Source organism: Dermochelys coriacea, chromosome 1 (genome assembly GCF_009764565.3).
Source record: "Dermochelys coriacea isolate rDerCor1 chromosome 1, rDerCor1.pri.v4, whole genome shotgun sequence".
Classification (NCBI taxonomy): domain Eukaryota; kingdom Metazoa; phylum Chordata; order Testudines; family Dermochelyidae; genus Dermochelys; species Dermochelys coriacea.
Window position 1 is genome coordinate 99,206,428 of NC_050068.2, and position 22,382 is coordinate 99,228,809.

The window sequence follows — 22,382 nt, forward strand, 5'->3', positions numbered from 1 at the left end:
CATCTCAAGCTGACCTCTGGTCTCAAATCCCGATTTGAATTCAGAAGTTGAATCCAACCAACCACAGCACCTCTTACCAAAAAAAGAGCAAAGAATCTGTAGAGGAATAATATGACAGACAGAACTGTCTTAAAACCTATAATGAAGAGAAATATTTGAAGTTATTTAACCATTAACATTAACTAACTAAATTAGTGTGAAGAATCAGAAGGGTAGCCGTGTTAGTCTGGATCTGTAAATAAGTGTAGCTAGGAATTGATTGATATTATAATTGTTTAATGTACAATATAATTTGCACCCTGAACATGGACTGCACTTCTTTTTGTGTTTGTGGTTTTACTTTAGATTTGTTTTGTTTTGGTTTTAAAAGAAACTGAGAATAATATAAGCCAAATGCAAAGCCCATTGAAACTGTTCCATTTACTTCTGTGGGCTTTGGATCAGTACCACAGTTCCTGAAGAATAGTAGAGTATGAGACAGATTTGAGTGATTTTAAAGAGAGGTTAAATCTACTGTGTTAACGGTACAGATGGACTGATTCAACAACTATTACAACCAAAATTTCGCCTTTACCAAAAAAAAAAAAAAAGGGGGGGGGGGGGTTTACAAAACTACCTAAAACACTTTCTATTTTGGGGATTGGGGGCAGGGAGGAGAATATATGTATTTTATACTCGCATGAAACTACTGGGCTCACGTAACAATGGCCACACTGGGTCAGACCAATGGTCTACCTAGTCCAGTATCCTGTCTTACGACAGTAGCTGATGTCAGATGTTTCAGATGGAATTAACACAACATGGCAATTATCAAGTAATCCATTTCCTGGCGTCCAAATCCCAGCTTCTGGTACTCAGAGGTTTAGCGACACCCAGAGTATGCGGTTGCATCCCTGACCATCTTGAATAATAGCCACTGGTGGACGTATTCCCTATGAATTTACCTAATTTTTTTAAGCCGGTTATACTTTTGGCTTCACAACATCCCCTGGCAAAGAGTTCAGGGGTTGACTGGTATGATGAAGTATTCCTTATGTTGTTTAAAATCTGCTGCCTATGAATTTCATTGGGTGACCCCTGGTTCATGTGTTATGTGAAGGGGTAAACACTTCTTTTTTTGACCTCCACACCATTCATGATCTTATAGACCTCCATTATAACACCCTCCTGTGTCATTTTGTTTCAAAGCTGACCAGTCAGAGTCTTTTAATTTCTCCTCATATGGAAGCTGCTCCATACCCTTAATGATTTTGTTGCCTATGTACTTTTTCAAATTCTAATATATTGTATATTGTTTTAGATACACCCCTACCCTGATATAACGTGGTCCTCGGGAGCCAAAAAATCTCTTACTGCGTTATAGGTGAAACCACGTTATATTGAACTTGCTTTGGCTTCGAGCATTTCCGTTAATAGTCAGCAAATCATTTTTGTTAGAACTAACACGGTGTATGCAGTAAATAAATCTGTTATACAATGGTTAAATTTCAGAGTAGCAGCCGTGTTAGTCTGTATTTGCAAAAAGAGAAGGAGTACTTGTGGCACCTTAGAGACCAACAAATTTATTAGAGCATAAGCTTTCGTGAGCTACAGCTCACTTCATCGGATGCATTTGGTGGAAAAAACAGAGGGGAGATTGATATATTGATTGTATATCAATCTCCCCTCTGTTTTTTCCACCAAATGCATCCGATGAAGTGAGCTGTAGCTCACGAAAGCTTATGCTCTAATAAATTTGTTAGTCTCTAAGGTGCCACAAGTACTCCTTCTCTTTTTGCGAATGGTCAAATTGTATCTCCTTTCTTTAAATTACAACTATAAGCCTTTATAAGCTTACTTAAAAGATAGTATATTAACACCACAGGTACTAAACACTGCTAAATGCAACTATGTGGGCTGGGTTTCATCATACATAAATCGTTTGGTCTGCATGTAATGCTTAGGAAAATGCAAAATTCACATAAAATATCAAAACGCTTTTAATTACACATCCTTACAAATTGTTATAAAAAAGGATTTTGGTATTTTAGCAAATAGGAGCATGGGCCACTTTGTCACTTAGCCAACTATGTTATATGTAGATTGTTAAGTAATATGAACTGTTAACTATTAAATAGTTTGAAAACATTTTGGAGATGGGAGTTTTTACTTCGAGAAGGTTAAAATGAAGCTAAAAAAGGTAAAGTAATCAAGTTTTAGAGACACTGATAAAATGGTAAATACCTTTTTTTGGTGTACAAGATACTTTCTTATTTAAGATGCACCCCTTAAAATTTTTCTAATTTAAAACAAACAAACAAACAAACAAACAAACAAAAAAAACAAACTTGTTATCCTTTGTTGCTTCATGCTACTGCGAGCCTTCTTCTTTGCCAGGTCAATTATCGATTTTAACTGCAGTCTATCCACATCCTGGCTTTTTAGCCACTTAAGACCAATCTCTAACCCTAAAACCGCATCAGAAGCTTTGGGCGGTGGCTCCGAGGGTTCTTCATCACTATCTTCAGGGTTAGACACATTTTCTGAGGCACCAGGTGGTTAAGGGGCAATGTTATGAATTATATCTACATCTCTAAGTCGTTCATAGGTTGGACACATAGCATCCACCTCCATCCTGAACATCAGCTATCCCACTTTGAGCCATAAGTTCCCTGTAGACTCGTTCTGCCTCCATGGCCTCTTCTTCCGTAAAAGCTTCAAAGTTGTTCTCATCTTTGTCTTCTTCCTTATCTTGGTTGTCGTTGCTTTCAGTGACAAAAGCACTTTTGAGACCACGATACCAACATTTCTCTATCACTGACGGAGTGATTCCTAGCCAGGCTGTCTCGCCTAAGTTAAATACATCCAGCAAATTCAATTTCTTGATTACATCTGTTATGCTACTATTGTCCTCAACAATTTTCTTTATTAAGGCTTTACAATAGTTCATTTTAAATATGGCTATAATGCCTTGACCGAGGGGCTGTATTTTGGACATTGTGTTCTTAAGAAGGTAGCTCACCTTTATCTTCCCATCTTTGCTGGTTAAGGACTCAACTGAGAGGTGGGCGGGCGGGACAGTTGTCAAGTAGAAGGAATGCCTTTGGCTCCAGGTTTTGTCTGCGTAGGTGGCTCCAGACAGCTGGTACAAAATATTTATTAAACCATTTCTCAAAAATATCCGATGTCATCTAGGCATTTTTTGAATGGAGATAAATGAATAAAAGCAAATCCATGTTCTTATGGTGGAAAGCCCTAGGTGACCTGGATTTGCCTATGCACAGAGATTTAAGTTTATGTGAACCAGTTTTATTCACGCAGAAAAGTATTGTCACTCTCTCTTTTATCACCTTAAAACCTTCGGCCTTTTGTTCTTCAGTCCTAGAAACAAGTATTCTATCCATCAGCATACGGTAACGTAAGCCGGTTTCATCAGCATTATAGATTTGCTCTGGAGCATAGCCACCTTCGATGATGATCTCTTCTAACTCTAGCGGGTATTCATCGCAAGCTTTTATATCTGCAGAGCGCATCTCTCCTGAAATTGTGACTTGCCAAATGTCGATGTTTTTTAAAACAATTAAGCCATCCACTGCTAGCTTTAAATACGTTACCTTGATGTGCAAAAAAGTGTCCTCGCCTGAGCATCTAAAAATCGAGATCCTTCAATTTCTCCGCTTGTTTCCTTATAAAGTCACCGGAAATTGGTGTGCTGTCGGAGTGTTCTTGGGTAAACCACGTAAATGCTGTTCTATCTAGTTGGTTATCCTGCGCAGTTTTTAGGCGTTTCCTTTCCAGGCCTTCACTTTCATCCAGTTCAATGACCATTGATCATAATTTTTCATCATCTTTGATCCACCCACTTAATATTGATTCCCCTACTCCTAGTTCTTTTGAGACCTTTGCTTGGCTCATTCCTGATTTCAGTCTGTCCAAAGCTTCCAATTTTTCTTTGACTGTCCATGCCTTTTGTTTCCGTGGCTGTAAACTACTTGCCATCATGTCAATGGTATTTTAATATTAATGCTAAAAATTTTTTTTAATTGTTTAGAAAATGTCAATGCAGAGTTGCAATGTTTCCAAAATACAACCAGTGAGACAACTTAAGCTGCACACAATTTAGAAACGAGATTAAAATGGGGGGAGAGAGGAGAAGGCCTAATGGAACCACGGGCAGGCAACATACGTTTACCCCTGCCTTCTCATTGTTGCACATTCGTTCCACCACTTTGATATATGCACATTTGTACAGACAATGTGCTGTATGTATGTAATTTGCTACAAGCCACATTTTAAGAGCTGAAGCGCCGACCACGGATGATTTTGTAACAACTTTAAACTGGCAAGGCGGCAGCAGGTTATTCAACGACAAAGTTAGATTGAACTCTCCTTTTTGATCAATTAGTCATGGTTATAAATACAAAGGCCGTTTTTATTATAATGGCCGTTGAAAAATAGCTACCACCTCGCACAGTTTTGTTATCCGCAAAACAAATTTAAACTTTCAATGGTTTTAAATATCAGCGGATTTAAACTGTTAATGTTATAACTTTAATTAAGACTTGTAGACAAGACTTTTTTATGCAATGAAGATCGGAGTGAAAGTTTAAAAATGTTGTAAATGCGCTTGACTTTGTGTTTTGACTTTCGATCCAAGGCAGGCTTGTAAAAAAACATACATACTGAATATGTACACAGTAATCATTAAATGTATAAAATGGGATTAAACAGAATAAGAGTACTGTACGTTGTAGATGAGACAGAAAATCATTTTTGCTTTACCACATTATATCCGAATTCATGTTATATCGGATTGCATTATATCAGGGTAGAGGTGTATCAGGGGATATATGATATGATGTATAAGCTCCACACTGGGGAACCAAGGGTTAAACAGGAAACTCTGAACCCAAAAGGCCCCACCAAGCCGCACCTGCTGGACATGCGCACAATGGAAGCAAAGCTCAAAATGCAGCAGCCCAGATCAGTCATCACAAACAGAGCAAGGGAGCAGTCCTACGCTGTTAGCTCCTGCAGAGAGGTTGCAGGAACTCCACTCTGCCTGGAGCTGACCCCACTTTGGCAGACAGATGCCAAAGGCCCCCATAGAGACCGGAACAGTAGGCTGAAACTGATAGGGAAGAGCCTCTGGGATATCTACCAAGGAGAACCCCCACACTTGGTGAATCCATAAGCAGACTCTGCTGCAACTTTGGAGGGGAAGAGGCTATGGTAGGAAATGACCCAGGGAGCAGGCATCGGATCCGATGAAGTGAGCTGTAGCTCACGAAAGCTTACGCTCAAATAAATTTGTTAGTCTCTAAGGTGCCACAAGTACTCCTTTTCTTAGTATGGATATTGTGGTACTGCTTGCAGCTCAGGCTAACCACCTGAGTTCAGACATAGGAGATCGAGTGGGTTCAAGTTGGGGTGGCTAACTCAAGCTACTACATGTGCCACAACGTGCATACAGCTATTTTTAGAATGCTAGCTAAAGCCAAGCTAGCGCAAGTCTGTCTACCCGGGCTTGGAGGTTTGCTCCCAGATGCAGAGTAGACAAACCCTTTAGCCGTTTTCTGATGGGATTTGACCCTGGAATCCCAAGAAAAGGAGAGACCCTAAGACCTGTCACTTTGTTCTCAAAAGGAAGATTAAAGAGGTCATGTTTCTCAAACAGCAGATTGGATACTCTGGTCGAAATTTCTTAGGATGGGCCAAGAGGTCTGAAATCAAGAGTGTAAGAAAGACAAAACTGTTCTAACTGACCTAACCACAACTCTCAAAGAATGCTTGGAGAAAGGCTCTTAAAATTGGTTTGGCTTCTCTGTATTGCTCCTTAGGGAAGTGGTCCAAGAAGGAGATTCCTACTCCAGGAATACAATTTACCTGAACATTTGCCTCCTCATGGTTAGCAATCTGAATGGTTAGAACAGCATAAAAATATTCCTTGCAATGAAGGTAACCCAATTTTTTTGGTCCTTCTTAAGCTGTCACATAGGAAGAACTGCTAATTTTCATCTTTTTTGATGTAGAAGAGTGTGCACGCACCAGTGCAGGCCAGATGAAAAATCTGAATTCCTGCTTTAGCACATGGTATTAGTGTGATGGTGTGGTTAAGTGTTATGATGGCAGCAGTCTAGAATTTGGAAAGAAGTGTATCATTCACAGTTAAGTGATCTTGTTTTAGGACTTTCTTGATTTAGTGTTTTTGGTCTTGTGAAGAAATATCTTTGAGCAAACTTTAATATTTTATGTGATATTGTATAGAATACTAAAGCTAATAAAACAGAAAAAAAGGTAGAGCATCTGCATACCGCCGATGAACAGAGCAATGGTTCTGAAGCCAAATACTTTCAAAAGTATAAGTATGGGTGTTTGGGACTACTGTCCCTTACATAACTTGCACCAAACATTTAGCTGTCTGAACATGCATGAGGCCCCCTAACAATCACGGCTTTCAAAATAGCCTGCAGCTCACTGTTTGTGGACAATATCAAGCTGGGAGGGGTTGCAAGTGCTTTGGAAGATAGAATTCAAATTCAAGATCAAAATGATCTGGACAAACTGGAGAAATGGTCTGAAGAAAATAGGATGAAATTCAGTAAGGACAAATGCAAAGTACTCCACTTCGGAAGGAACAATCAGTTGCGCACATACTAAATTGAAAATGACTGCCTAGGAAGGAATACTGAAGAAAGGGATCTAGATGTCACAGTGGATCACAAGGTAAATATCCATCAACAGTGTAACTGCTGCAAAAAAAGAAAACATCATTCTGGGATGTATGAGCAGGAGTGTGGTAAGCAAGACACAAGAAGTCATTCTTCCGCTCTACTTCACGCTGATTAGGCCTCACCTGGAGTACTGTGTCCAATTCTGTGTGTCACATTTCAGGAAAGATGTGGACAAATTGGAAAAAGTCCAGAGAAGAGCAATAAAAATGATTAAAGGGCTAGAAAATTTGACCTATGAGGGAAGACTGAAAAAACTGGGTTTGTTTAGTCTGGAAAAGAGAAGCCAGAGGGGACAAAAACAGATTTTAAGTACATAAAAGGTTGTTACAAGGAGGAGGGAGAAAAATTGTTCTCCTTAACCTCTGAGGAAAGGACAAGAAGCAATGGGCTTAAATTGCAGCAAGGGCAGTTTAGGTTGGACATTAGGAAAAATTTCCTGTCAGGTTGGTAACACACTAGAACTTACCAGGGAGGTTATGGAATCTCTGTCATTGGAGGTTTTTAAGACCAGGTTAGACAAACACCTATCGGGGATGGTCTAGATAATATTCAGTCCTGCCATGAGTGCAGGGGATTGGACTTTATGACCTCTTGAGGTCCCTTCCAGGCCTATGATTGTACTCTTTTTCTCTAGTTATGTATATGGTTTTACTTTTAGAAAACATTTATTGGATACTATGCTCTCTACACAAAACTAATGACATCTAAAGAAAAAAATTATATAGAGATAAAACATTCATATATAGGTCTCATAGTGCTTCTCTCTGCTCAATGGTAACTTACTCCTTTTGCAAAAGGGACTCCCCATGTATTGTATACAATGTTGCCAACTGTCCTGATTACATCACAAAAGCCAGAACATTTGGTGTTTTTTCTTAAAAGCCTGAGCCCCTGGAGCCTTGTGATTAGATGAGAATCTCAGCTTTCATTAAAAAAGAAAGTTTGTACCTTTCATTGTTAAGGAGAAAAGCTTGAAAATGTGACCCAACTGTACCTAAGGAGTAAAAAACTAGACAGCAAATAACGAACACAAATTTTATTTAAGTTATGATTTTTAAACTAGTCACGATATTTTGGGTCCAATGGACAGCACCTAATCCAACAGATACATAAAAAAACTAAAAGGTATCTAGGAAGTTTTAAAAAGCAATAAGGGCTGCCACTTTCTGACCAGCTGCCTCTCAAGTGGAAAGCAAGCTGGCTGTGTTGAGGAAGTGGAACCTCCTGTATCCTGAAAGAATGGTGGAGTTGTGTCAGTACTTCATCAGTCTGCACTAGAAAAATCAAGCAAAATAAAGACCAAAAAAAAAAAAAAAAGACACATGCATATCCAGATGATAGAAAGATCCTTAGTTTTAGAAATGTAATACTGTACTTAACGGTTTTCCATTCATCTACTACAGTGTCATGTCTGCAACGTTACTAATAAAATTTATTGAAATTGAAGTTAAAGAATTACCTGAAAGTCATCATAGGGGAAAAGTAGCATCTCACGTAACGCATCATTTAAAATTTGTGTTTTCTTCTGAACAATGACATTTTCGTAGTCTATTGGCTCAATTAGCTTTGGTTTTGCCTAGAAAATGAATAGAAAAGATACTCTTAAATACACTGAAAAAATTACAATCCTGTACTCATTTATCTGTCTAAAATTGCTCTATAAAAAGCTACTTGACCCAACTGACTTCAGATATCACATAAATTTGCAGCATTCAAAAATAGGAATTTAAAAAAAAAATCACATTACACAATACAGTTGAACTATAATGACTAACAATTATACATAAATAAGCTGATTTGTGTAAGAGGTAAGACACAAAAAGTGTCTGGAAAAGTAAGGGAGGACAGAGTGGAGACTGTGGCAATACACATTGTGGCAATACTCATTTAGGGTATGTTTTCACTGAAGAGTTATCCTGGACTCTTACCCAGATGTTGCCCTTAACCTGGCTACCAATCATACACAAAAACCTCTGACCTGGGTTTAATGGTGCTTTAAATCTGTTCTAGGTGGCACCCCTGGTTGGTATAGGCTTGAAACCGGGTTGTGCTTTAACCTGGGCTGGTAAACCACCAGCTTTGCAATGCAGATGCAGGCCAATCAACATGGGTGTTCAATGCCATCCCACAATTTCCCCGGACCATATTTTCTTTCACTCTACCTATTCCCCTCTTATATAAACTGGAAGACTTCTTCCAGTATATACAGCAGTTTGGCATTTAAACCCTACACTGCATGTAGCCTGCTACATTTCTATTGAAATTTCAGAGTACTTGAACAGCGATGCAATCTGAGAGGTCATCCTCCCAGTGCAATGTTAGCTGGCCAGATGCCGACACCAGGGTTCTGGTGTGCCTCTGGATGAGGTAAGCCAAGACCTAAAATTTGAACATATTTATTGGAAATCAGACAATCAGCCAAACCTTGGGTGGATTACTTAACGAGTTTGCTAACTAAGAACACTTCCACATAGGTCCCAGAAACAATAAAGTTCTCCAACAATACACTGCATAAAATTCATAGAGTAACCCAGTTCAGGACATTGCAAAGAGACCTGGGATATCCCTCCAGAAGCCCTAGCATCTCACATGGGTAAGTATAGCACCAGTATGGACACAGCCACACATCTGGCACAAATATGGGTTTGCAGTATGGATGTGCAACCCAGACTAGGTTAACCCAGGCACCAATCACAGTGAACACATCGCCTTAGAATCACATGCAACTTCAAGGGGACACATGCAATTTTTGCCAAATCCACAGGTTTGATTACAGCTACAGCCAATCTGCCTAGGAATATTATAGTACGTCTGTTACAGAGAATCTGTCTTGAGGATTTGGTTTGATTTTTAAAGAAAGTTAGTATTCAATGTGACCATTAAGTGTTTATAATTAAAGGCTTGTCCACATGGAGAAACTGAACAGCACAGCTATAGCAAAATATTTACTCTGCTATAGATATACTCATGTAACACATATCCCCACCCCAATTAGACATTATACTGGAATAAACTGATTTTTATTCCAGAATGGAGCATCCAGACAAGGGAGTTATACCAGCATAGCTAGCTATAGCAATTCCAGTCAATTTCCCAATGTAGAGACACCCTAATTTTTAATAAGTTTAACTTGGTGCTTTGGGTCAAATGTAGGGTTTTAGAATAATCACGAAGATGAGGCTCTAATTAGAGTACTTCCACATCTGATTCCTACTTGGAAAAGTCTGAGTAGTATTAAAACACATGAAAATTAATACTTGATTAATATGAAATCTGTAAACTAGCATCTCTGTTGATGCTAAGTTGTTCCTGTCTGTCATGCTGAAATGTGAAGCACACTGTTGTTTACATTTTGAAAAGTCTTGTGTGCAATCAAATAACCTAGAAAACGTTGAATGTAACCTCAAATTCTGCAGAATGATAGATTTGGATTGAGATTTAAGATTTCCTTGCATCAGTTAAACTGAAATACCACAGTAATATAACATACAAATAATGGAGACAGTGACAATTACAAAAGGTTTTTCTGTGGACAGCACTTTAATTTGCTAATACTTACTGCATGTGCTCAGTAATTTAATTCTTCATTAGACCAACTAAAGTCAATAGAACTAATCTGAAATGTACATTTCTTCTCAACATCAGTACAGATGGCAGAATCTGGCCCTTACTGAAAAATTAGCTACATGAAATGGGAATAGTCTATTTCTCTTTTTTTCTTCATCTAATAACCATTTAAAATCCTATATCCTACTATTTACAATACTAAACCTATGAAGTGATTATTGCTGATCATCAAGGTGCTTAAAGAAAGTACATTGTTTTTTCTTTCAAGAATGAAGCAGATTAGTCAAATTTTGATAATAAATCTCTGTACTTGGAAGGCTTTATCCAGGAAAGGTTACCAGCATTCACATGCTTAGATTATAAATTACTCAGAAGTTACTTCAGATAGTCTAATATCTACCACATGGTAACATTCCTGGTAAATAAATATTAGAATACTGGAGGGAATTCAAAAGGACAACAAAATGATAAATTTGGAAAATAAGACTCATCAGGAGAGTTTACATGAATTGGGTATGCTTAATCAACAGAAAAAGAAAAAGCAATTGTTTACAGATATGTTGGAACAATGATATAGAAAGGAAAAGTTAATTCTCATTTGTTATTTGTACAGCACAGTATGCTTAGTTGAACAAGACCTGAAGAATAATAAAGGAATGCACATGCAGTGTAGAAGGGAGAGTTTAGTTTAAAAATTAGGGTAAACATTTTAACATACAACAAAAAATATAAATGTTATTTAAAGTCAAATATTTAAAGTTAGGAAATAAAAAATTTACAGTGACCTGTGGAATCTAATTTTGACCCCTTGTGCAGACACTAAATAAGACGGAGGTCACCAGGGACTATGAGTGGGTAACTGAAGACAGTTTCATTTGCAAATGCACAAGAGAGACAGAATTAAGGTTAATTAAGGAAAATGCATCCGATGAAGTGAGCTGTAGCTCACGAAAGCTTATGCTCTAATAAATTTGTTAGTCTCTAAGGTGCCACAAGTACTCCTTTTCTTTTTGCGAATACAGACTAACACGGCTGCTACTCTGAAACCTAGAATTAAGGTTGCATGACCAACCTTAAGTTTCACATTTCTAAACTTTTAGTATTTGACTTTGCAACTAAAATAATAATGTTCTTTTAATGTAATGCAATTTCCTACGTGTGTGTTTGTTTTTAAGGAAAAAAAGTAAAAACAACATACATACCCCATCATGCATGGTTCAGGGTTCAAACCTGTCTGATCTTCACCACCACAACACACTTGATTGCTACCACTGAGCTACAGGACTAACTATGCTAGTTAGCAGCAAGAGAGCTGTTATTCCAGAATGCAAAACTATGCTCTTAAGTGTTCCCAGCCTCTGTTTGGCAGAAGATGGGAACAGGCATCAGGGGATGGATCACTTGATGATTACCTGTTCGGTTCATTCCCTTTGAAGCACCTCACATTGGTCTAGTATCCTGATTTCCAACTGTAGCCACTGGTCTGACCTAGTATGGCCATTATGTTCTTATACAGTATTAATGGGGACGGACTGCTGGATCCTGATGCTGCATCCACTTGGTTCGCTCTCCTACTTCCTACCCAAAACTGGGGGAGCTTTCCTGCCCTGTACTGTGCCCTCATGGGATGGGGGTAAGTGCTAGATTAGATAAGGTGCCCAGTTTTGGCTTCTTTCTTGCACAAGCAAGAGAATGGAACAAATCATTTTTAAAAATTTCGCTATCAGCAAAAACTGAATGAAATTTCAAGGTATGAAGAAAAACATATCACTTCTCTAGCCACTGGATTTCCCCTTTTAATATCAAAACTTGCTGCAAAACAATAAAGGTGCAAGAACATCCCAAAGAAAAGGACGCAAGACACTTTTTATAATGGAAAGTGTTGGGGAAACTAAAATATAGGGGTCATAACCAGGTCCCCTATAACAAGAATATTAGCAATGGGAGAAGTTAACAGTACAATTACTTCCACTAGAGATATCTGAGAACGGACTATACATTCATCCATTACAGATTACTTAGAGGTAATAAAATTAACTGTCATAACTAAGCGGCTTGACTACATTAGTCAGCTTTTCCCCTTCATGTTCCAATTATTTCATTAATACTTCTACATAAAAATGTTAGAGGAAAAAACAATTTGCTATTTTTTTTATTCTAAATACACAGCCTTGTCAGGAAAGGATGAGAACATTGCAATAGGAACTGGATGTTGTTTTCCTGGCAGCTGATGTTCTTCTTCATTTTTTTCCTCCTGCCTCTCAAGTAGATGGGGTTGAAACAACTGGCTCAATGGAGGTGGCCTGATTTGTCTCTTTGGGAAGGGTGATCTAGCCCTTGTGATAGTCAATTAAGCAGGTTTCCTGCAGTAAAGTTGTACACCCCAGGGGATCAATAAGGCTGTGGCTGGTATGGGGTAGGAGTAATGCAGTAGAAGGCACATGGGCAGTACCAGGTAGGGTGGTCCTACTGAAGCTCAAACCTCTTTCTACTATGCCTCAGACTCTTCTCTAAAAACCCCTCCATGATTCCTAGTGAGCTAACCAGAGAAAGGACGGATCAGAAGCGGGAGAGAGTTTTCTCCTCTTGCTGGACAGAGCAGAAATATACGTCCTCTCAGGGAGGTGCAGTCCTATCACATGTACCCTTTATATAAAGGAGGTAAATACAGAGGACATCTGTTTAACCTTGCGTACCAGTGACTCCAATGCTGGTGGTTTGGCAATCATCTCTCTTCATTTTTGTAGTAGAGGTGACTCAGGGCTGAGCCCTCCAATAAGTCACTTGGGCACCATATAAAAGGTTTTAGTGACAAGAAACCAAGTGCCAAAGCAGCGGGTATGATGGAGGTAAGTCCGTACAGAAGTGGAAAGTACCAACACTACAATAACAGAACACTGAGTTCTGTGGTTCCAGGTACCAAGGCACTTGGTGCCAGGGCTGATGCAGAGAGATCTGTACCAAGGGCTGATTTAGAGAATACCATATGTGCTGCCTTAGACATCAGTACCAGGATACCAGAATTGGCCTTCAGGCTTATGAGCCTTACACGTATTAGCCCAAGATGAGTCCTATAGCTGATGACCCTTCAGTGTCTTGCCAGATGCAGAAAAAGGTGACTTGCACCTGGGCACATCTTTGGAGTGGTGCTCTTTTCAGGTCTTCAGATATCAATGCCCACACAGTAGCAGAAAACTGGGACCTCTGAGTGCATGTGGGCCAGGAGTTCAGAGCAGAATCCCAGCTCTCTGGGACAGTGACTGGGAGACACTGAATCAGTGTCTGAGGTGGCTTGCATGGACATCTCTAGAAGGAAAACTTTCAGCCTCACTTCCATCACACTCTGGATATGCTTGAAGAAAGAGCAACAGCAGAATCATTTCCTTCTCCAAGGAAAAGTGGGCACCAGGATTGAAAGAAAACCATGAAATATTTGTTGCACATGTTTACTGCACAAAGTTTTTACCATTCTCAGAAATATACACATTTTGAATATGTATTGACATTAATGAAAACAAACTTTTTTTTGGTTAAAGCACGTATGCTAGTTGGGCATAGTGGCGCATGCCTGTAATCCCAGCTACATGGGAGGCTGAGGCTGGCGGATCACTCAGGGGTTCTGGGCTACAGTGCGCTATGCCGATCGAGTGTCCAGTGCCACTGACAGCCTGGTCAGAGGGTGGCTGTAGGACTGGCTAGAACAACACGAATGACGTGTTATGATTGGCGCTCTCTCTGTGAGGGCTGATGGACCAATCAATCAAGGTGATGTACGCTAACTTACAGGCTTCCATAATAACTTCTACTGTAAGGGTATATCTACACTCAGAGCTGGGGATGTGAGTCCAAGCTCAAGTAGAAATACTTAAGCTAGTTCACACTGAGCTAGCCATACTAAATACAAACCTGCCTAGAGCCTGGGAGTACATTCTTGCTGCTTCCCCATGCTGCTGTGACTACACTACTGTTTTTAGAATGCTAGCTCAGTGACAACTACTGCAAGTATGCCTACTCAAGCTGGGAATCACAGCCCCAGATCCAAATATAGACATAGTCTAAGACTTTTAAAAATTTTCCACGAGCACGGGAGGTTTAGAACCTCGTACCAAAAAAAACAAGATGAGATACCAAAACGTTAATTAAAACAAATGTGTCAAACTAAGAAAGCCACAAAATCATGATTTGTGGTTGAAACGGTCATACTTCACCTTCTTGAGCTACACTATCACTGACAATTTAAACCAAGTTTGAATGTTCAGACTTCAAATAAACTAACCTACACCCACAGTAAAACAGAAAATATGAAAGTGAGTGTTTTCTAAAAACAGTGTTCAATTGCTTTCCAAAGCAACACAATTTAAAAAGGTTACATTAAAAGCCAAAAGAGGGAAGCTATATCCAGAATCTTTGAATCTGTTTGCATATGCACTGTTTTATGGGAGATAATTTAGCTATTATGCTAACACACACAGTATGGGTAGCACTGTGTTTTATAAGCACAGAAAGAGTTTCCCCACACACCTATTTTCTTCAATGCGGCCTGCTTTTCTTTCCATCTCCCCCTTCTTGACCCCGTCTGCCCTACATTTAATCTTCTCCTTCACTTTTTGCATAAGGCCTATAAACACTAGTCCCCCAATCAAAATGTAAAAAAAGTTTTAGTATATTTAAAGTAAAAAATGCTAGACCAAAAAAATGGCTCTAATAAGATATGTGATGAAATCTTTTGCTTGCTGTGCCTTTGTGTTATGGATTACAGCTAGGGTGTGGTATTTTAGTTGAAATAATTACTAACCACGTACTTCTGCCATGTACTTCTGCCCAGAAGAATAGCTCACGTTTCTCCCTTTTTGGTCTTGTGCCTCCAGCATGAAATATGAAGGAAAAACTTCTAGCTCTTAAGACATTTTGCACTCTGAGGCAGCTATACGGTCTCTTTCTTTGTGAACATTAGCATTGTTTACAATTATTACAGTGCTCTTCACTATTATACTTTTTAGTTCAGGATATCCCTGGAGCTACTTGCACTACAAAAATGAAAATCTTGTATTGATTGTATCTTTAAAGATGAGAGAATCTCTTGCCTTGTAATTGAGATTTCCTGAAGATACACAAGATTTACATCACCCACCCCAATCTCCCCTCTGAGACTGGAGGACTAACTGATAATGTGAGGTGTTCTGTGCACACACTATAGAGTAATTTCTCTACTGCAGTTGTTCCGGAATTTACTTTTTGTTGTTGTTGTATGCATTAACAAAAAAGGAAAAGGAAATGAGACTAATTTAGTATGTAAGATGTTTGGGGCTAACAAAATATTCTAGTCTCCTTAGGCATCTGAAGTTACAAAATGCTAAGATGAACAGTGCCCTTGAACCAGCCTATAGGTAAAACAAAACAAAATAAAAAAAAATAACAAAATATACAATTATAAAAATCTTAAAAGCAAAAAGAGTTTTCCTGCATGACTTGCACTTGAGAATCTTCGACCAATTTAAGATCTTCAGGGCAGAGATCTTGGGTGAAATCCTGACCTGAAGTCAACAGGAGTTTTGGCACTGACATAATGGAACCACAGGTTTCAGAGTAGCAGCCGTGTTAGTCTGTATTCGCAAAAAGAAAAGGAGTACTTGTGGCACCTTAGAGACTAACAAATTTATTAGAGCATAAGCTTTCGTGAGCTACAGCTCACTTCATCGGATGCATCCGATGAAGTGAGCTGTAGCTCACGAAAGCTTATGCTCTAATAAATTTGTTAGTCTCTAAGGTGCCACAAGTACTCCTTTTCATAATGGAACCAGGAAACCAACACTTGTCTTCACATTTGTCAGTAATGCACATAAATCATAAAACTACACTGTTTTTCTTTATCTGACTTTTACTGAACTATTCATCCCTCTTTTAAAAGCTATTTGCTAGATTCAGAGATGCCACCTTCCTTACCCCTTGGTTCCTCTTATGGGGAGAATGTGCCTCCATAAAAGGAAAAACGTTCAGTTGAAAGGTGGTGAGCCACGGTCCACCATTTTATGGTAAATCAATTTTAATTAGCTTCATTTATTTTTAGATGAGAAGAGAGCTACTGAATAGCATTCAAGAGTAGTAAGAAAGTTTATTTATTGTGAAATACTTATGTGGCTTGTTAGGTATCCAAGTTTTTCGATATCCACTTATTTACTTTTACTACTGTATTTTCAGTGTGAAAGTTGATCCGAGATTGGGAGAACAAGTTAGGAGGGTAAGAGGCAGCCACACTTAAAAATAACTATCACTGAAGGCTGGTTAGTAGAATTATTCAGAAATTTTTTCCTCTTTAAATATGTACACATATAAATCGGCTAAATTATCAGAATCAGATACAAAATTTCTAAATTGGGAAATTATTGTATTCCGAGTTTGTAATGAATTAAATAGAAATGTAACAGTTTTCAATTTAAGTTCACCTGCAACAAGTTGCAAACCCTCCACTCCCTCCCAAAAATGGAAGCTGCAAGACCAAAAGGTACCACTGTCAAGATAAAAGCCTGGACAGCGTGCACAGCTCCTGAAATAAGTTTTCTGTTTAAAAAAAAGTTAACTTTAGAAAGAATCCTGAAAAAAAGTTGCACATGTTGTAAAAGAAATTGGTTACGCTTAAGTACGATTTTGATTACTATTGCTATTTACTTTTTTTAGTTTTGGCTAATTTAGCACCTTGTTACTTCCTGTACATTAACTTCTATAGATTTGATACTGCATGTATTTGAGCAAAAATAGTTTTCCCTTAGCAATACCCCAAACAAGTTTTAAATGTAAATCTTTTAAAAATAATTTGATTTATTGATCACATCCTGTATTCTCCCATAACCATACCTAAAAGAAGTGCTTACTATACTACTGCTATACGCAATCCAGATGTAAACCATAAACAGAATGGACAGGAAGCAATACAAGCGTTTTTCATTATACTTTTGAAAAAAAAATACCAGTTAGAGTTATTTTATCAATTTATTTCAATTTAAACTAAAAACCAGAATCCCTAGGTATACTGTACATCTAAGAGCTCACCCACCTTCTCTCTCTCTAATATCCTGGGACTGTCACAGCTACAACACTGCGTACAATCTCCCAGAAATACCACAGCCTGATTCTTTTTTGATGTTAAAGAACAGTCATTACATGGGGTATCTTGATCTGAGCTGTGTTTTTTGGTCAGATTTTAAGGGAAGTAAGCGATCATAATTAAAGTAAGCAAAACATGTAAAACAGAATCAGGAATCACTTGAATTGTCTACATGTAACTAACGATATGCAAATTCTCCACCATATTCACTGTACTGATTGTATACATTATCCACATCCCCTACCCTTCTTCTGTTTGTGTTTTTAAATTTGTAAGCCTATGAGGGCAAGGAATTTTTCCTACGTTTGTACAGCACCCAGCACTGTGGGTTTTCAATCCTGATTGGGGATTTCGGATACTATCAATATTTACTACTAATACCCAAAACATACCAATACTTTCCCATGGGCTGTATTATGCCTTTAGTTTTTAAGCATAAAAGCCAAAAGGTGTGATATTTTTAGTGGACACAAGAACAATGCCCACACTAATGCCACTTCAAAATTGGAGTCATCATACCAGAGCATTCTTTTGTAAACTCATCCAGGTCTTATAAGTAAGGCCTTATCAAAAATCAGTCCATTTGGGTCAATTTCACAGTCATAGGATTGAAAAAATCATAAATTTCATGATTTCAGCTATTTAAATCTGAAATCTCACAGTGTTGTAATGTGAGTGGTCCTAAACCGTAAAACGAGTTGTGGGGGGTTATAAGGGTATTGTAGGAGGGGTTGCGATACTGCTACCCTTACTTCTGTACAGCTGCTGGTGGCAGCACTGCCTTCAGAGCTGGGCAGCTGGAGGCAGCAGCGCAGAAGTAAGGATGGCAGGTTAGGGTATTGCCACCCTTACTTCTGTGCTGCTGCCTGCAGAGCTGGTCCCTCAGTCAGCAGCTGCCACTCTCTGGCCGCCCAGCTCTGAAGGCGGCAATGCAGAAGTAAGCTTGGCATGTTATGTATTGCCATCCTTACTTCTGTGCTACTGTTGTCGGGGCGCTGCCTTTAGCGCTGGGCACCCGGCCAACAGCTGCCGCTCTCCAGCTGCCTAGCTCTGAAGGCAGTTCAGAAGTGAGGGTGGCAATACCACAATCCCTCTAAAATCATCTTGCAACCCCATCCCTGCAACTCCTTTTTAGGTCAGGATCCCCTATTTGAGAAACACTGGTCCCCCGTGAAATCTGTAGCATAGGGCAAAAGCACACAAAAGACCAGATTTCACAGGGGAGACCAGATTTCACAGTCCATGACGCGTTTTTCATGGCTGTGAATTGGTAGGGCCTGAGAAAGTGAAAGATCTCAGGACGTTGGGGGAATTAAAACTGACCACGGAAGAATTTCTGGAGGAATTAAAAAGGGGTAGAGTTCCTCTACTAGAAGCCATAGTACTTCTGAACTGCATCAAAAAGTCTGGCTGGGTACTGTACTGAGCTTAGTACAAAAAGTAAGAGTGAGTTATAGAATAAGAAATCTATAATTTTAAATATATATTTTCTACTATAGTTTTACATTTTACTGTTTCCCTTCTTCCTTGTTCTAAGAAAAGCTCTGCCACTCTAAGACAACATCTCTTCAGAAGAACCCAGAACTTCCACAGACTATTGCAACTTATCCAAACAGCAGCAATCTTTGCCATTTAAGATTTTCAGACAACTCAAAGATAAAAAAAACCACGTTTGCGCCTCCTCAGATATTTGCCTGGTGTGCATGGGATGGACAGTGACATTGGACTGTGTGTGCATGTGAGCAATGTGTGAGGGGGAGAGATGAGTATGTGAATAAATTCGGTACCCAGAATAGAGTGGTGCAATCAGTACCACTGCTGAAGACCATATAGGGAACCACCCAACCTGAATCCAGGTAGGATTTAGAGAGGAAAATGGCTGTTGGGGACAGCTTTAGGGAGAAGGGATAGGTGTGTGAGGGGTGTTAAACTAACAACAAAAGGGGAGAATCAAAAAGTGGGAAGACATGAGCACTCCAGCACAAAATCAGCATGTTGAGAAGAAAATTAATAAAGGAACCAAACGACATGGAGGACGAATTCTTTAATTGCCTATACACCAGTGGTAGCCCGCCTGGGTAACAAAACAAGAGGAACTGGAATTGTTCATTTATCAGCACAAATTCAAAACGTAGCTGGTATTAATGAAACCTGGTGAGAGGATTCACAAGATTGGAATGTTAAAAATCAATTGTTACAACCTATTTAGGACAGGTCAAGTGGAAAAAAGCAGAAGGAGAGTAGCATTCTATGCTAAAAATGCCATTACATGTTTCTGAGTAATTGAACTCAGAAGAAAACCATTCAAGATCATTATGGATCAATGTCCTAACAGATAAAGCACAACATGGAGTTGGTGTCTGCTACAGACCACCAAATCTCACTGGGGAACAGGATGACCAGCTCCATAATGTGTAGGAAAAAAGCTGCATGATCATGAAGGAGTTCAATTTGTGTAACACATGCTGGAGGTCTCTTGCTGCTTGTACTAAAACATCCTTGGCATTTTTAAATATTATAAGTAACTGTTTTTTTCCACCAAATGCATCCGATGAAGTGAGCTGTAGCTCACGAAAGCTTATGCTCTAATAAATTTGTTAGTCTCTAAGGTGCCACAAGTACTCCTTTTCTTTTTGTGAATACAGACTAACACGGCTGCTACTCTGAAACCTAACTGAAAGAGCGTCACAACCAACAGAGGGGAATTTTACATTAGACCCGGTCTTGACAGACAAAGAGAAACTGATCACAGAACTAGATATTAATTGCAACTTAGGTATAAGTCATCATGCCTTGATCACATTTATAATGTGCAAACAGAATGATGACCAAACCAGCAATATATACTTGGTGCTTTAAAAGGACCAATTTCACAAAGCTGAAAACAATTATGAGCTAAATCATGTGGGAGGAAGAATTTTGAATTTCATCAGAAAAAAAGTGAATAACCGGGAATTTTTTAAGAACATTTTACTAGATGCCCAATAAGCCACAATCAAAGAAGGTTTGGTTAAAAAACCTAACCTTGATTAGAGGGAAGTGAAAGCAGTTATAATCTATATTATATTTAAAACTTTAACAAATGAAAGAAAGGGGAAATTGATAGTAATGAATATAAAAGTCAGAAGCTGGGATTTGTAGAAAACTAATAAGACAAGCAAAGAGACAGAAGGAAAAGCGTAGGGTCAGCAGAATTAAAAACAGCAATGAATTTTTAAAATATATTAGGAACAAAAAGATTCCTGACAATGGCATTGGTCCATTACTAAATGGAAATGGTAGAATTATTATTAATAAATTATAAAAAGGCAGAAGTGTGAAATAAATATTTCTGTTCCGTATTTAGCAAAAACAGATGATGTAATCTCATCAGGATGATAACACTCTTTCCATCCCACTAGTATCTCAGGAAGAAATTAAACAGCAGCTACTAAAGAAAGTCATATTTAAAATCAGCAGATACAGATAACTTGCATCCAAGAGTTTTAAGAGAGCTGGCTGAGAAGCTTGCTGAACCATTAATGTTGATTTTCATTAAGTCTTGGAATACTGGGGAAGTTCCAGAAGACTGGAAGAAAGCTAATGTTGTGCCAGTATTTTCAAAGGTTAAACGAGATCACCTACAGGCCTGTCAGTCTGATGCCAATCCTGAGCAACATAATGGAGCAGCTAATATAGGACTTATTTAATGCCAATCAACATGGGTTTATGGAAACTAGAACCTAATTCGTCGTCGTTTTTTAAATAAGATTACAAGTTTGGTTGATAAAAAAAGGTAATATTGTTGATGTAACAGACTTCTGTAAGGCATTTGACGTGGTGCCACATTACATTTAGATTAAAACTCTAGAATGCTGAAATCAAGATGGCACTCATTACATGGATTAAATGCCAGCTGCCTGATAGGCTTCAAAATGTAATTGTAAACATCATTATCAGGTGGATGTGTTTCCAGTGGAGTCTTGTAGGGCTCAATTGTTGGCCCTACTCTAATTAACATTTTTATCAGCGACCTAGAAGAAAACAAAAACACTAATGAAGTTTGCAAATGACACAAAATGGGGGAGTGGTAAATAATGAGGAGGATATGCCACTGATACAAGTAAATGCATATATCTAGGAACAAAGAATGTAGGTCATTACGTACAGGATGGGGGACACTATTGGGGAAAGCAGTGACTCTAAAAAAAGATCTGGGGGTCCTGGTGGATGATCAGCTGAACATGAGCTCCAAGTGCACCACCTGTGGCTCATGCGATCCTTGGATGAATAAATAGGGGAATCAAGTAGTAGTACAGAGATTATTTGACCTCTATATTAGGCATTAGTGTGACCACGGCTGAAATACTGTGTCCAGTTCTGGTGTTCACAATTCAAGAGGGATCTTGAAAAACAGGAGTAGGTTCAGAGAAACGAGTCTTAGCTTCTTTATTTAGAATTGAGTCTTTTGTTCTATTCTGCACAAACATTGTTTTAATACCTCCCAAAACATTCATGGGAAAAGGAAAAAACCCCATAATATCTCCTGTGAACTATAGCTGAATCAACAGAGCTTGCACCAGCTGAGTGCTATACCGACAGAAAGAAGCACACTTTTGTTTTGTTAACTCTCTCTCTCTATATATATAGCTTGCTAAATAGAACAAAAAACCCAGTTCTAAATAAGGAAGCTAAACATTCCAAAGGGGGGCAAGAAAGCCACACAAAAACATTAGCTCACATTGCTAAGATAAAGATCTGGACCAAAATTAGAATATACCCTGCATAAATAAGTTTAAATAATGGCTTCCCTGAATTAAAAAAAATGATTTAGAGAAGTGGGTTCCTCTTGCATTATATTTTCTTACTAGTAGACACTACATATGGAGACAGATTAGACTTCCAGTGATACATAAAATGGAATTCTCCTAATAAAGACACATTACAAGAACAACAAATTTATTTGAGCATAAGCTTTCGTGAGCTACAGCTCACTTCATCGGATGAAGTGAGCTGTACCT

General features: G+C 38.6%; 1 protein-coding gene across 23 annotated transcripts in view; it reads right to left on the reverse strand.

Annotated features, from left to right (window-relative positions):
- DOCK9 (dedicator of cytokinesis 9) overlaps positions 1–22,382 on the reverse strand; it is a 336,811-nt gene that overhangs the window by 216,359 nt on the left and 98,070 nt on the right. For 21 of the 23 annotated variants that reach the window (XM_043504710.1, XM_038385871.2, XM_038385827.2 and 18 more), the window contains one exon: positions 8,173–8,289. In XM_043504710.1, coding sequence (XP_043360645.1) covers positions 8,173–8,289 — 117 coding nt within the window. Of the gene's footprint in view, positions 1–8,172; positions 8,290–12,976; positions 13,633–22,382 lie in introns of those variants that run through there. The other 2 variants (XM_043504718.1, XM_043504715.1) reach the window with 2 other exon arrangements.